The sequence below is a fragment of the Gymnodraco acuticeps genome, unplaced genomic scaffold, assembly GCF_902827175.1.
Source record: "Gymnodraco acuticeps unplaced genomic scaffold, fGymAcu1.1, whole genome shotgun sequence".
Classification (NCBI taxonomy): Eukaryota; Metazoa; Chordata; class Actinopteri; order Perciformes; family Bathydraconidae; genus Gymnodraco; species Gymnodraco acuticeps.
Genome location: NW_022990389.1, coordinates 235,279 through 249,933, shown reverse-complemented (window position 1 = coordinate 249,933; position 14,655 = coordinate 235,279). Strand labels below are relative to the sequence as shown.

Below are 14,655 nucleotides of genomic sequence, written 5' to 3'. Positions count from 1 at the left end.
CGTTTCCCAATGTGAACACTAAAGTGTATTGCTTAATAACAATGTTAGTTATCCCCTGGTGAAAGACTGCATGCCTTGGTCTGAACGGGCCATTTACAATGAGGACATACTGTGGTGCCTTCAGTAAAACCACACCCTATTTTCTTTGCTGTGTATCCTCTACAGGTGGAGCAGTCCCAGTCCATCTTATTTCCTTCTCCTATTAACCCTTCAACTCCCTTCACAAAGGGCGCCCATGCGCCTAATTCTTGGTCCCAAGTGTCTCCAAATCTTAAAGGCTACCGTCTGGGTTCCTTACTCCGTCACCACCATGAGATAGGACACTTTATGTCCTTCCTACAGAATCACGATGCTAGGTGAGTAGTATGAAGACTTAGTACACTGAACAAAAATATAAATGCAACACTTTTGTTTTTGCTCCCATTTTTCATGAGATTCATGAGATTTTCAAAGATCTAAAACATTTTCTATATACACAAAATAACCATTTCTCTCAAATATTGTTCACAAATCTTAAAAAATCTGTGATAGTGAGCACTTCTCCTTTGCCGAGATAATCCATCCCACCTCACAGGTGTGGCATATCAAGATGCTGATTAGACAGCATGATTATTGCACAGGTGTGCCTTAGGCTGGCCACAATAAAAGGCCACTCTGAAACGTGCAGTTTTGCTTTATTGGGGGGGGTCTGGGGGGGTCCGAAAACCAGTCAGTATCTGGTGTGACCACCATTTGCCTCAACACATCTCCTTCGCATAGAGTTGATCAGCTTGTTGATTGTGGCCTGTGGAATGTTGGTCCACTCCTCTTCAATGGCTGTGCGAAGTTGCTGGATATTGGCAGGAACTGGAACACGCTGTCGTATACGCCGATCCAGAGCATCCCAAACATGCTCAATGGGTGACATGTCCCGGTGAGTATGCTGGCCATGCAAGAACTGGGGATGTTTTCAGCCTCCAGGAATTGTGTACAGATCCTTGCAACATAGGGCTGTGCATTATCATGCTGCAACATGAGGTGATGGTCGTGGATGAATGGCACAACAATGGGCCTCAGGATCTCGTCACGGTATCTCTGTGCATTCACAATGCCATCAATAAAATGCACCTGTGTTCGTCGTCCATAACATACGCCTGCCCATACCATAACCCCACCACCACCATGGGCCACTCGATTCACAACATTGACATCAGAAAAACCGCTCACCCACACGACGCCACACACGCTGTCTGCCATCTGCCCTGAACAGTGAAAACCGGGATTCATCCGTGAAGAGAACACCTCTCCAACGTGCCAGAACGCCATCGAATGTGAGCATTTGCCCACTCAAGTCGGTTACGACGACGAACCGGAGTCAGGTCGAGACCCCGATGAGGACGACGAGCATGCAGATGAGCTTCCCTGAGACGGTTTCTGACAGCAGAAATTCTTTGGTTATGCAAAGCGATTGTTGCAGCAGCTGTCCGAGTGGCTGGTCTCAGACGATCTTGGAGGTGAACATGCTGGATGTGGAGGTCCTGGGCTGGTGTGGTTACACGTGGTCTGCGGTTGTGAGGCCGGTTGGATGTACTGCCAAATTCTCTGAAACGCCTTTGGAGACGGCTTATGGTAGAGAAATGAACATTCAATTCACGGGCAACAGCTCTGGTGGACATTCCTGCTGTCAGCATGCCAATTGCACGCTCCCTCAAAACTTGCGACATCTGTGGCATTGTGCTGTGTGATAAAACTGCACGTTTCAGAGTGGCCTTTTATTGTGGCCAGCTTAAGGCACACCTGTGCAATAATCATGCTGTCTAATCAGCATCTTGATATGCCACACCTGTGAGGTGGGATGGATTATCTCGGCAAAGGAGAAGTGCTCACTTTCACAGATTTTTTCAGATTTGTGAACAATATGAGAGAAATGGTTATTTTGTGTATATAGAAAATGTTTTAGATCTTTGAGTTCATCTCATGAAAAATGGGAGCAAAAACAAAAGTGTTACATATATATTTTTGTTAAAGGGATAGTGGAAATGGAACCTCAAATAGTTTCGTTTTAACTTATATACAAGCATAATTACGTACCAAAACAATCACACCTGATTAAAAAAATATAATAATTGCCTTACGCATGTTAGAAGCACTTTATTGCAGCTTCCCCGAAGTTTTTTAGAAACGAAATGTTCGACTCAGCCAAACCGGAAGTGACGAAAACTTAGGAAGACGATACGATAACAAACCATGGCGTCTATGCAGAATGAACGTGGAAGGGCAAATATACCAGACAAAGAAGAAGGATTGTACGAGGTATCCAGTGATGATAGCGAGTCAGAAACATCCTCTCGGCTTTCCTACGAAAATGTCGTTTTAGGAACTGAATCTGAATCCGGTTCAGTAAGCGACGATGGTGACAATATTGAGCCAGACGATGGACCATTACGTCCTTATTTGTTCGAGCCCGAGCCCGAGGTGATGGTTCACGGCATGGGCAATGGCGAGGATGACCAGGACCAGGCGCCAGATGATGCACCCCTACGCACAAATAATCTTGACTGGTAGGTCCCTAAGCATAGCTCACGCATCTTAAGATCACCTGTAGCCTTTACAAATATTAATCATTGTTAACCAGTTAAGCCCGAAGGTCCCCCCAGTGGACCCCTCCCACAGTTTTTTTTCTCTCACATGTCTCAGGGCTTCTTAACATTTATGAAACTATTAATGTTTCATACCCTTTTAAAGGTAAGAAACTCCGCTAACTGACAATAAGAACAATTGTTAGCTAGAAAAAACACAAGAGTAATACCAAGCCTTTGAATTAGCATTGAGCGAAACAATGCTAACTAATGCTAACGCTTTTTTACACACAACACACGGTAGAAATGCCCTTATTACTATCTTAACTGCACAAACAAGATATACGATTTAAAGCTCAGACTCCACAGATTCCACACATGTAATGTCATCACTAATCCTAGGCTAGCCAGGCTGCCTGTCAAGTGTAGGCTGTACTCACAGTACTGTTAGTATATCATGTCTATATGATGACTGTAGTGTACACATTCGACACTGTGTACCGGATAAATGGCGTTGTACAAAATGGTACAGGCTAATGATGCATTAAATCAACAAGAAAACATAATAAAATACTCACTTCTTATGTATTCCACTTTCAATTTGAGCTAGAGACCGAGGAATCTCGAAACAATCGTCAGTAAAATGACGGGAGCACACGACTGCCGAATTACTCGTCAGCTTCGGCTCCGTGAAGTTTGCCCGTGTTATCTGAACACATTTCACCCACTGACGACGAATGGCTGGGTTTCTTGGAAACGCATGCGTCGATACGCCATTCTCTGCATTTGCTGTCGCACTACAGCCATACAAAACACATCTATTCACCATAATAATAATAATCTGGTTTCAAGGCAGGTCACTCCACAGAAACTGCTCTCATTGCTGTCACGGAGGAACTGCACACTGCCAAAACTGCATCCCTCTCCTCTGTCATCATCCTGTTGGACCTGTCTGCTGCATTCGACACGGTGAATCATCATATCCTCCTTCGCACTCTCCAAAAACTTGGAGTTTCAGGCTCTGCACTTTCCCTCCTCACCTCATACCTGAAAGACCGTACCTACAGGGTGACTTGGAGAGGGTCTGAGTCCGACCCTTGTCAATTAACTACGGGGGTCCCTCAGGGCTCTGTTCTTGGTCCCCTCCTCTTCTCCCTGTACACAAACTCGCTTGGATCAGTCATTAGCCCGCATGGTTTTTCTTACCACTGCTACGCTGATGACACCCAATTAATTCTGTCCTTTCCCCGCTCAGAGACCCAGGTCGTCGCACGCATCTCTGCTTGTCTAGCTGACATCTCTCAGTGGATGTCTGCTCACCACCTCAAGCTCAACCTTGACAAGACTGAGCTGCTCTTCCTCCCGGGAAAAGATTGTCCCACTCTTGACCTAACAATCAACATCGGCACCTCAGTTGTTTCCCCGACTCAGACTGCAAGGAATCTGGGTGTGACCCTAGATAACAACCTGTCCTTCACTGCTACAACCCGTTGCTGCAGATACACGCTTTACAACATCAGGAAGATACGTCCCCAGCTGACACAGAAAGCGACTCAGGTTCTGGTCCAGGCTCTCGTCATCTCACGCCTAGACTACTGCAACTCCCTCCTGGCTGGTCTACCTGCATGTGCCATCCGACCTCTGCAGCTCATCCAGAATGCAGCGGCTCGTCTGGTCTTCAACCTTCCTAAATTTTCCCACACCACTCCGCTCCTCCGCTCCCTTCACTGGCTTCCGGTAACTGCTAGAATCCACTTCAAGACACTGGTACTTGTTTACCATGCTGCGAATGGATCTGGCCCTTCGTACATCCAGGAAATGGTTAAACCGTACACCCCAGCGCGTGCACTACGCTCTGCATCAGCCAAACGACTCGCTGCGCCCTCGCTGCGAGGGGGACCCAAGTTCCCAACGGCGAAAACACGTGGGTTTGCTGTCCTGGCTCCAGGATGGTGGAATGAGCTCCCATTGACATCAGGACGGCAGATAGCTTGCACATCTTCCGGCGCAAACTGAAAACTCATCTCTTTCGACTCCACTTCGAGCGATAGAACTATTAACGAAGCACTTTTATACTAATAAAGGACTGGCTTTTCTAAAGCCAGTTGAGTAGCACTTGAAATGTTTTTGCTCTATGAAACCTGATGTACTTTTATGATTCTGTTTTCTTCAAGTTGTATTTTGTTGGACGAACGCACTTATTGTAAGTCGCTTTGGATAAAAGCGTCAGCTAAATGCAATGTAATGTAATGTAATGTAATGTAATAAAGGTCGGCTATTCACATGCAAATGCTATTGAATGTCCGCCATTGTTTGTGCCCGTCTTCCTATGCTCTCGTCATCACCCGAAGATTCCCGACGATTCCCGAAGTATTTCGTTTCATTGAGAGGGCGCAGTAAAATTGAAAATAAAATGAAACTAGGCGCATGAAATTAAAAAAAATTGTTTATTATGCTTATTTTTAATAAAAATACATAAGTTAAACCCAACATTCGCGGATTTCCACTATCCCTTTAAGTGTATGTGAAGCAATTGTCCTTTCTCAAATGTACCTAAACGCCAAACACAAAATATATTAATCATTACACTAACATTTACGATATTCACACTAAGGAAATGAAGGCAGTATGGAAATGCACAGAAGGTAAATTGTTTAAAGGATGTGTATACAGTGAAATGTAGGCCGAATTCCAAACCGACCCATACACACTCCTTCTCCGTCTGGAGTCTCACTCACAGCTGAACGAGGCTCCCCTTCTTTCAGGTGGGGGGGCGGTTGTAAGGTCCTAGCCAGCAGGTTAATGTTTTGTTATCATTCTGATATTCCTGTTTTATTTTGTTTCTCACCTCTCATTTCAGTGTCAGCACTTCCTGACTTTGATTTAGCCCCACCTGCGTAACCATCCCTAATTAGTCTCTCACCTGTGCCCCATTATAATCCCTCCCCCTGTCTTTTTAGTCTGTGTCCACATTCCCCTCAATGCCAGTTCGTCTTTGTTCTTTCAAGCGTTCTAGCATTCTAGCAGTATTTCTCCCTAGTTTTTAGTTTCCACGTGTACCTGACCCAGCTTCGTGTCCTGACCCTGTTCCTGCCTAATCCTCGTCTGTTTTGGTTGCCTTCTGAAGACCTTCTTTGTAACCAAAAAGCCGTTTTTGAAAACGTTTGTTTACAGCGTTCATCGTGAAGGACACAAACAGAGTGACATGGTCAGGTAGTGATGTTGAAGTCAGGACCGACAGACTCGCTGTTGGAGGGCTCGATAGCCCACTCCCACTCCCCACTTATTGATCTGGAACGGCACTTAATGAGGCGGAACCTCCATGCGATAACACCAACGGAGTGTGTGTAGGAGGAGGATGTAGGGGACGTTTTGGAATTGGGCCGTAGTTTACAACAATTGCTGTGCACGTTTGTGTTTTCACACAGTATCCATCTGACATGCTGGCTGGATCTGGAGCAGTACAGAAGGACTGCTCAGAGAGACATGGCTGTCAGACAGGAGGGGTCGTCTCATATTGCTACCAAATACCTCAACAGGAAATACTTCTTTGGCTCCGACAGCCCCGCCTCCTCAGAGCAACAGAATGATGTATGTCAATAGATCATTTATAAAACAACCAGTTCATTCAAAAATATTTTGGAAGATTCACATCTCCATTAGTGTTGGATTGTTGTGACCGTCCTGGAAAAGGCATTAGAGAGAGCACGGTAGAAACAAGATTCCCATTACACGTCTATCCCAAGATGGGAGGAAACTGCAGGAGGGGCTCAACACCCAGGTTGGATAAACAGAGGCTGCAGCGGCTCTCACACATTTCCCCATCTCCCTGCTTTGGCATCCGGCAGACATTTTGCTGACCGCTCTGACAGCAGGGTGTCACTGGGAACTGGGGGAAAATAAGACATGGTTAGAATTAAAACAAGAACAAGGAGAAGAGTGTGGTTTGGATCCAGAAAGATAAAACATACTAGCTCGAGTAAGAATGACAGTAGGATGAAATCTCTCCTGACATTTATAGTCTGATAGTAGGCTTTGGAGGCACCAAGGATGGATGATTTGTAGTTTTTATTATGAGTTATTTAATAGTAGCGAAGGGAAAGTGGTTCCCAACCTTCTTTGTCTTACGTGCCCCAATATCCCTGTCAGAAAACTCATTCACCCCTTCATAGACTTCACTGTGTGTATGAATTGTGTTTATTCATATTTATTTGAATATGTATCTTGAATTAAATTATTAAGACATTTATATGAAACCACACCAGCAGAAACTTAACAACTCAACCATGTAACCATTGCATTGATTTAAAGCCTGTTAAGACTTCTATGCAAGCTGGCCTACTAGTTCTCAGACAACAGGCAGTGTTCCAGTTAAAGGGCTAAAGCAGCAATGTGTAGGACTTTGAAATAGAACATCATTAGTTTTATTATTCGTTATTCGTTTTTTTATTCGTCAGTCAGTCAGTCAGTCAGTCAGTCAGTGAGTGCATGCATGTGTGCTTGCATAATTACATAAGAGAATATATAAAAGAGATATTAAAAAGAAGACATGCCCAGACCGATATGAGGACAGAGAGCAGACAGAGGAGATGAAGAGAACAGAGGGATTGTGGGAATCAGGAGTCTGGAAGGAGGGGATTCTGAGTCAGGTTTCCCACTATGGACATTTCTTTTTTTGCCGCATTTGTACTCATATGTTTTTCATGATGTCAGACATCTTTAGCATTCATATCAAACACACTTTTCCTCTACTGTGTGTTGCTTAAGCTTTTTCTGTGTGTGTTTGTGTGTGTGTAGTTACTGCGTCAGGCAGGTGGACTGGAGCGTCTGAAGCTGGAATGTCTCTCAGATCCTGTGGTTGTGCAGATCCAAGCCATCATCAGGAGTCACATGGAGAAAACCTGGCTGCCTCTGTTTCTGTCCACAGCAGAGTTCACAGAGCGACTGAGAAACCAACCAAAGGTGAACATCCGGATTTTTAACATACTGAGCACAATTCTCTTAAAACCCAAGAACAAATGCCCAGACATTTTGGAAGATAATCTTTTTCCGCTGCCTGGACTCAAACGAGAAAACTGTCGTCAGAAGAATACTCAGAAGAATACTGACAGACAGAGTATAGTATTGACTAAAGCGATCTGTTTGAATGAAAACAGGTCACTATTGTTACATGTTTTTAAATGTTTTCACATTTTTGAGGAATTATTTTTAGGTTCGCCCACAATTTTCGTACAGTGACGAAAACTTCCAGAGATTGTTCTGATATCTCACAACATCGTGAACTACACACACACAACATTAAACATGTACAGACTGTTAAACTAAAAGGTGATGATCAGGACTCAGTTCAAATATTTATTTGAACGTTGTGGCAGATTTTTGATGCAGACATGATCATTTTATGAAGAACACCCTGACCTCTACTAAATGAAAATACTTGCATTGATTGTATTTGTCATTGTGATAACTGCCATGGTTGTGGACAGAGATAGGGAGACATTAGCAGCTGTGCAATGTGAGAAACCACTAAACACTGTCCACCGCTCTCTCAGGTTGCATCATCAGGTACACAGAAAACGCACACTCCACCCTGCTTCATTATGTTATCATGTTTGGTCTCTCATTAGGTAATGAGAGGTAGACGTAGTTTAACGTTACACTCAGGAGGAGAGAGTGGACGGGTGTAAAGATGGTCAAGAGGATCATTAAGGAGACGGATGACATCAGAGAGGTAAAGTTCTCTAAAGCGGAGATGTGGACTAAGATCAGACTGAGGGAGCAGGTGGAGAGGGCTTTCGTTACTGTCAGGGACACATAGCAGCAGAGAGACGTTCAGTGTCTCTGTTAATGCTAGTTGTTTTACTTTGAACCTGTGTGTTTCTGTGTGGTAGCCCCAAACAGCTGGCAGGCCCTCGCAGGCCGTCTACCGTGAGGCCAGGAGGAGGAAAGAAGCCTGGGAGGTAAGGAGAATCCAGTGGGGAGCTGGATGTTTAGAAGGGAGTCGAATAAGGCCTGAAAGCATGTGTGATTTACTTCATCACTGGCTTTGTTAAACAACATTTAAGCCTTGTGGTTAGTTTTCCTAAATTGGATCCAGGAGAAATAAAATGAAAGCATCGGCAATACTTACCTTTCTTTAATAGTTGGGAGGGTTTCCTCTGTAGCTCTGTTCCTATCCTCTCATCTCAGCTCTACAGCAGAACACATGAGCATTTTAAGCTCGATGATTACAGGAAGTAGTTTCATTTCCTCATCATTGGCAAAGAGCAGCTTTTTTGAAAAAGGAGAGTATCATTATCTCAGCTTTCTGTGAGCTCATAGGCCACAGACAATCCTTCTGCTTTTGTTCTGGAGTACTGCATCATCTATACCATGCACATTTGTAAGGGTTTGCTATAACGTTTACACATGAGTAGGTCATTATATCCCTGAGGTAATGGACTAACAGTTTCCAGTTTCGTTACAAACCTCTCTTCTCTGCTGGATGTCTGCAGGCGGTGGGCTCGTGGATGAGTTCCTCCAAGGAGATCCTGCTCTTTCGACAGACCCTCCTCCACCCCGACACCTGTGTGCGGTTCCAGCACTTTGCATCTCTGAAGGGAGACTTCCTAGAAAATGATGTGCTCTTTTGGCTAGAGGTGCAGAGATACAAGGTAAAAGAAGTCTTTCTGGTTGTGAGTGGCGTTCAACATCGCCCTGTTTGAGATCTTTGCGTCATTCCACCTGCTCTCCTTTCCTGCGTGCCTCCATATTATCTATCAACTATAAGGAAATCAAAACAGAAACTTAGGGATCCCAAGTCTGTGCAGAAAGATGTTTGTTTTCATATGTATCTGCTCAAAGGGGGACGTTTGTCTGTCCTGGATGAATTCAGTGATGGAAAAGGATTGTCCACAATACACATTTTTTGGTGGAAAAAACACATCATACATGTTTTTTTCAATTGCATTTTTGTGTCTTAAGACGTGCTTGGGCCAGAAATGTAAATCTGTCATAACCTGCTGCTCACTGAGTGTTAATATCAAGGTCCTGCAACACTCTCATAAACTCAGCTCGTCTGTTTCATAAGGACGACATGAATGTGATTTGATCAGATTGTTTTGATATTGCCCTAAACATAAGCAAAAGACAGTCATTAGATTTGTATACAAATGTTGCTAAATCCTGTGAGAAGAGCAGAGCAGACACACATTCAGACATTTCTAATGTCAAATGACAAAAACTGATCTTACTTGTGTGACAGTGGCACATTGAGCAGCAAATGAAGACATGAAAAGGTCTTTAACCCTGTCTTACGACAAAGCAAAAAGGTCAACTTCATTCCAGGATTCCCAGCACACATTTCCTTCCTCATCAGTCCCTTCCCTCCCTGTGCTCAGGACCTCTGCCACTCCCACAGTGACGAGGCCACCATCCAGCAGAAGATCTCCACCATCATAAACTGTTTCATCAACTCATCCATGCCCCCCGCCCTGCAGATAGACATCCCTCCTGAGCAGGCCCAGTACATTCTGGAGAGACGCCAGCAGCTGGGTCCTTACATCTTCAGAGAGGCACAGGTAGTGTGTCCAAGAGTGCACTTTGAGTGACATTTTTCCAGTGTTTAGGCTGCATGTGTGTGCCCTTCCTCTGTGTGTGTAGAGGTCAGTGTTCAGTGCCCTGCTGAAGTTATGGCCGGAGTTTCAAGAGCTAAGCAGCAGTGTCCAAGAAGAGCAACTTCTTCCTCTACTGCAGGAGAGACGGGTCCAACACAGCGCCACAGTCAGGAGGCAGAGGAGAAAAGAGGAGGAAGAGGAAGAGAGGAAGAGATCTCAGGTACTGAGGGGATAAAAGATGAGCATAGTGTTGAGGTGAGGCTGGTAAAGAGCTAATTGAGTCTGACTTCTCTTCTCAGGAAGAGTTGGAGAGACCAGAGTCCAGTTTTAGAGAGGAGGAAGAGACAGACGATGAAGATGATATAGAAGAAGGACAAGAGAGAAGAAATGTAACAAAAGAGTGGAGGACACAGAGCAGGGTGCTGCTGACTCCCACACAGCTGGTAAGAATAATGAGGAAACATCATGCATGCAGAAATGATTTTGTGTCAAATGAAGCGAGCCAAACCAAATACAATTATGTTCTTTTCACGGAGATCATAACCTATTAAATTAAAAACGTCAGTGATGAGGACAATGCCTCATCAGTTCTAACCACAGACTATAAGAGAAACTTGATCACCTAATTGAAGCACTTTTCTAATCACGCTTTGACTGGATTTTTGGAAATGTTCCTTCAGTTGTCGTGGTCCTACTCCAAGTACATGGCAGCTCTGAGGAGAGAGGAGGTGCTGCTGAGGAGACAGAGTCAGCTGGGAGCCTCAATCCCTGCCTCAGGTACGCACACGCACGCACGCACACACACACACACACACCTACTAGTCTAGCTACTAGTCAGACTAAATGCAGGAAACCATAACGCTGAAATGACATCTAGCTTTCCCACAGTAAAGTCCAAGCTACATTTCCAAGGCTTCGATACCACCTGGCAGTGGAAACCAAAGCATTGTCAAACCAAGCCCTTCCACATGCCAGAACTCTCTCATAATGTAGAACTCGGGCCAAAGCACTTGGGCCTGTCCATCAATTGTCAATGTTCTGTGCAGCTCTGAGCCAACACTGCCTGATGCTAATGCAGCCCATAGTGAACGAGCACCAAAAGAACACACATTGCAAACAACATTTGAAAGGGAAATACTATTTGTCACACAGATGGACATCTTCCCTGCACGTGTGCACGATGACCACAACTATAAGGAAATATATCATACACACGTGGGAGGGAGCGTGGCCTGGGGAACAAAGGGAAGTGTTTGGGCAGGAAGTTTTTGTTGTTTGATTGAGTTTGGGGAGGATAGACTGAGAAGGGAGAGGGGAGACTTGCAGCTTATCACAGATTTAAACAGCAGTAGAGAGCAGTAGAGTCTGAGGACCGTTAGCATTGATCACCAACCCCGTCTAGAGCCAGAGTTTTTGTCCCTCCTTGACTGTTGGTGAGGTCAAACATTTTTGGGGATTATTTACCTTGTGATTTGCAGGTTGTTGGTGTTGACATGTAAGACCTGTCTTGTCTTATAACTTGAACTATTTCAGTGTGATTCCAGTTCATGAAGGTTATTGATACTATTTTGGTTGTCTGGAAAAGTGCTATTCAGCGTTAAGTTGTTTAAGTTTAACACTGACCCGAAATGCACTGGCCAAAATGTCTTATTTTAAGGCCTATATGTACTGTTTATGTGTGTATGATACATTTGTGTGCATATGTATATGTTTATGGTAACACTTTATATTAAGGTACACACATTCACCATCAAGTTGTTCATTAACATGCATATTAGCAGTATATTGGCTCTTTATTAGTCATTATAAAACACTTATTAATGCCTTATTCTACATGACCATATTCTACAAGTAATAAGCCATTAGTTGAGAGTTTTTCCTCAATAACCCTCTAATTAGTGCTTATTTGTTGCAAGTAAGGAAGTTGTTGTACATGAGTTTTGGTCTCAATATGCTCTGCTCAATATGGGCATAATAAGGCAGTAGTACCACAAGAATAGCAATTCTCCCATAATAACACTTAACAAATATGATCTATTCTTATGGAACAAGACATAAAACTATAAGTGTTAATTGTGTCTACTGTAAATACTTCAAAATGAGGTATTTCTATCTAAGAAAGTGAAGTCTTGTTCATAACCAATAAGCTAGTTTGACTCTAATTGACCTGAACAGGTTCCCTATTCTAAAGTTGCCTCCTCTTCACACTTTGTAAATACATTATAGAACACAACTACTGAAATTAACCTCTTACACATACCAAAACATGTCAAGTTTCTCCAAGGCTGAGAACACATATGCAGCCTGTACTTTTTAATAAAAACTGATTTTTAACAGATTGCATGTATTTGTGATCATACTGTGTGACCTGCTTGTATGTACTTACACAATAGGTGAAAGGTGGTTATTGTGTTTTTGACAAGACTAACAGTGTGTAATCATGCCATACATTTGAAAAGTGTCAATACATGTTCAGTACACATTTTGCAAAAATATAAATGTGCAAATATTAATACATTGTAAATATTAAGCATACTATGCTGGTCACCAGCATACACTGCTGGTGACCAGCTCAAAACTTTCTGACACGCTCTCTTAAACATCTCTAACATTATATCTCATTTACTTACACAAGTTAACATCGATCATTTTGATCATGTAGTGACCTGTAGAAAACAGAAAAGTGCAGCAGCAATAATTATACACAGGATCCGATTGATCGTCTGGATTGCTTCTGAGGAGGGGGCGGAAGTGTCCCCCCTAAGATAACCCAGGCGTCACCGCTCACCTGCCAAAGGTTCCACCTTGGCGCTACTTACTCTTACTGTTTCTCAAACAGTACAGATAAACCATAAAATGATATGAATGTCACCAAAAGAAATACAGATAATGTTGAGCTTTTCAAAACAATAAATTCACTGTTTAGCAAAAATAAATAAAAGTAAATACACAAATAATTGTACAATTGTTGGGGTGTACCACATATACATATACATAAGTACACAAAATATAAATTCATAAAGACCTTTTTCATTCATCTATTCAAATCCCAGTTTCTGTTGTACTCCTGAACAGACACACCAGTCTCTGGCCCTACATAGGGCCTTTTTTACATCACCTTGATCACACATTAGGAAAGGGAGGGGGAACTGAGGGGTATTTAAAAAACGTACCACTGGATGCCACTAAATCTTACACATCGGTACTTTAAGGCAAACATAACGATAGTTACGGCTGTAACTACAGTTCTATGAGTCCCGGATGACCGCCAGAGGCGGTGCTTTTAGCACTGGATATGTCCATCGCACGCATGCGCAGTTCGAGTACCTAATAACAACAAAGTCACCTGTGACCCACGTGACTACGGCTACATAGGCCGGCGTCATTAGTGGATCGGTTCCCAGAATCTTCTCGCGAGCACACAAGAATTCTGAGAGACCGGAAACTCTGGCGGTCATCCGGGACTCATAGAACTGTAGTTACAGCCGTAACTATCATTCTATTTCGTCCCTACTGACCGCCAGAGGCGGTGCTTTTAGCACTGGATGACTATACCAACCATGTCATGAAGAATCCAAACACTTGCTTACCTAGTTGGAAGCAGCGGAGCTCGGCAACAGGACCACGCCCAAAGGATGGGGAGTAGGGATGCCAGTGATTATTCGATTATTCGAATATTCGTTACAGTCTCCATAATCGAATATTATTTTTAAAAATCGATTTTATTTATATATTTTTTTATTATTATTTATGTATTTTTTTTCTTTTTTTCTGGCTTAGAATAATCGATTATTATTCGCCAGGGCTGCCGAATAATCGATTTTGATCATGGTCAGTTTCTGGCAACCCTAATGGGGAGTGGCGACATTGACCCGGTAGAACCTGGAGAATGTGCCAGACGATGGCGCAGATGGTCTCCAGGGACACCCCTCTCAGGGCAGCCCAAGATGTTGAGATGCTCCTTGTAGAGTGACATCTCACCCCTGATGGCGGGGGGCGGCCACTGGCCCCATAGGCATGTGAGATTGTATCCACAACCCAGTGGGACAGCCGCTGTTTGGAGAGAGCGCAGCCCCTTCTCGTGCCGCCATGGCAAATGAAGAGCTGCTCTGACTGTCGTATATGGGGCGTAGCACCAATATACGCCTCTAGGGCAAGCACAGGGCACAGCAACTCAGGCGTGCCGTTCTCCTGTGGGACGTTAAAGCACGCCAGCTGGATAGGCTGATTGGAGTGGGCTAGTGGAAGCACCTTGGGCAGGAACGCCACGTTCGGCCAGAGGGCAACACCCGAGCCATCGGAGTTCCACCTCAAGCATGTATCGCTCACGGAGAGGGCATGTAGCTCTCCAACTCGTTTCCCTGAGGTCATGGCAAGCAGAAATGATGCCTTTAAGGACAGCCACTTAAGCTCCACCTGGGCCAGGGGCTCGAAGGGAGGAGATGATAGGGCATCCGGCAGCAGGGGCAGGTCCCAAGCCGGAGCCCTCGGGGTGCTAGGGG

The 14,655-nt window shown here is 44.1% G+C and overlaps 1 protein-coding gene across 1 annotated transcript in view; it reads left to right on the top strand.

The window, feature by feature from the left end:
* LOC117551547 (regulator of G-protein signaling 22) overlaps window positions 1-14,655 on the top strand; it is a 28,771-nt gene that overhangs the window by 8,403 nt on the left and 5,713 nt on the right. Inside the window, 9 exon segments of the mRNA XM_034224449.1 lie at window positions 166-356; window positions 5,987-6,149; window positions 7,356-7,520; window positions 8,450-8,518; window positions 9,053-9,211; window positions 9,938-10,117; window positions 10,200-10,373; window positions 10,453-10,596; window positions 10,834-10,930. Coding sequence (XP_034080340.1) covers window positions 166-356; window positions 5,987-6,149; window positions 7,356-7,520; window positions 8,450-8,518; window positions 9,053-9,211; window positions 9,938-10,117; window positions 10,200-10,373; window positions 10,453-10,596; window positions 10,834-10,930 — 1,342 coding nt within the window.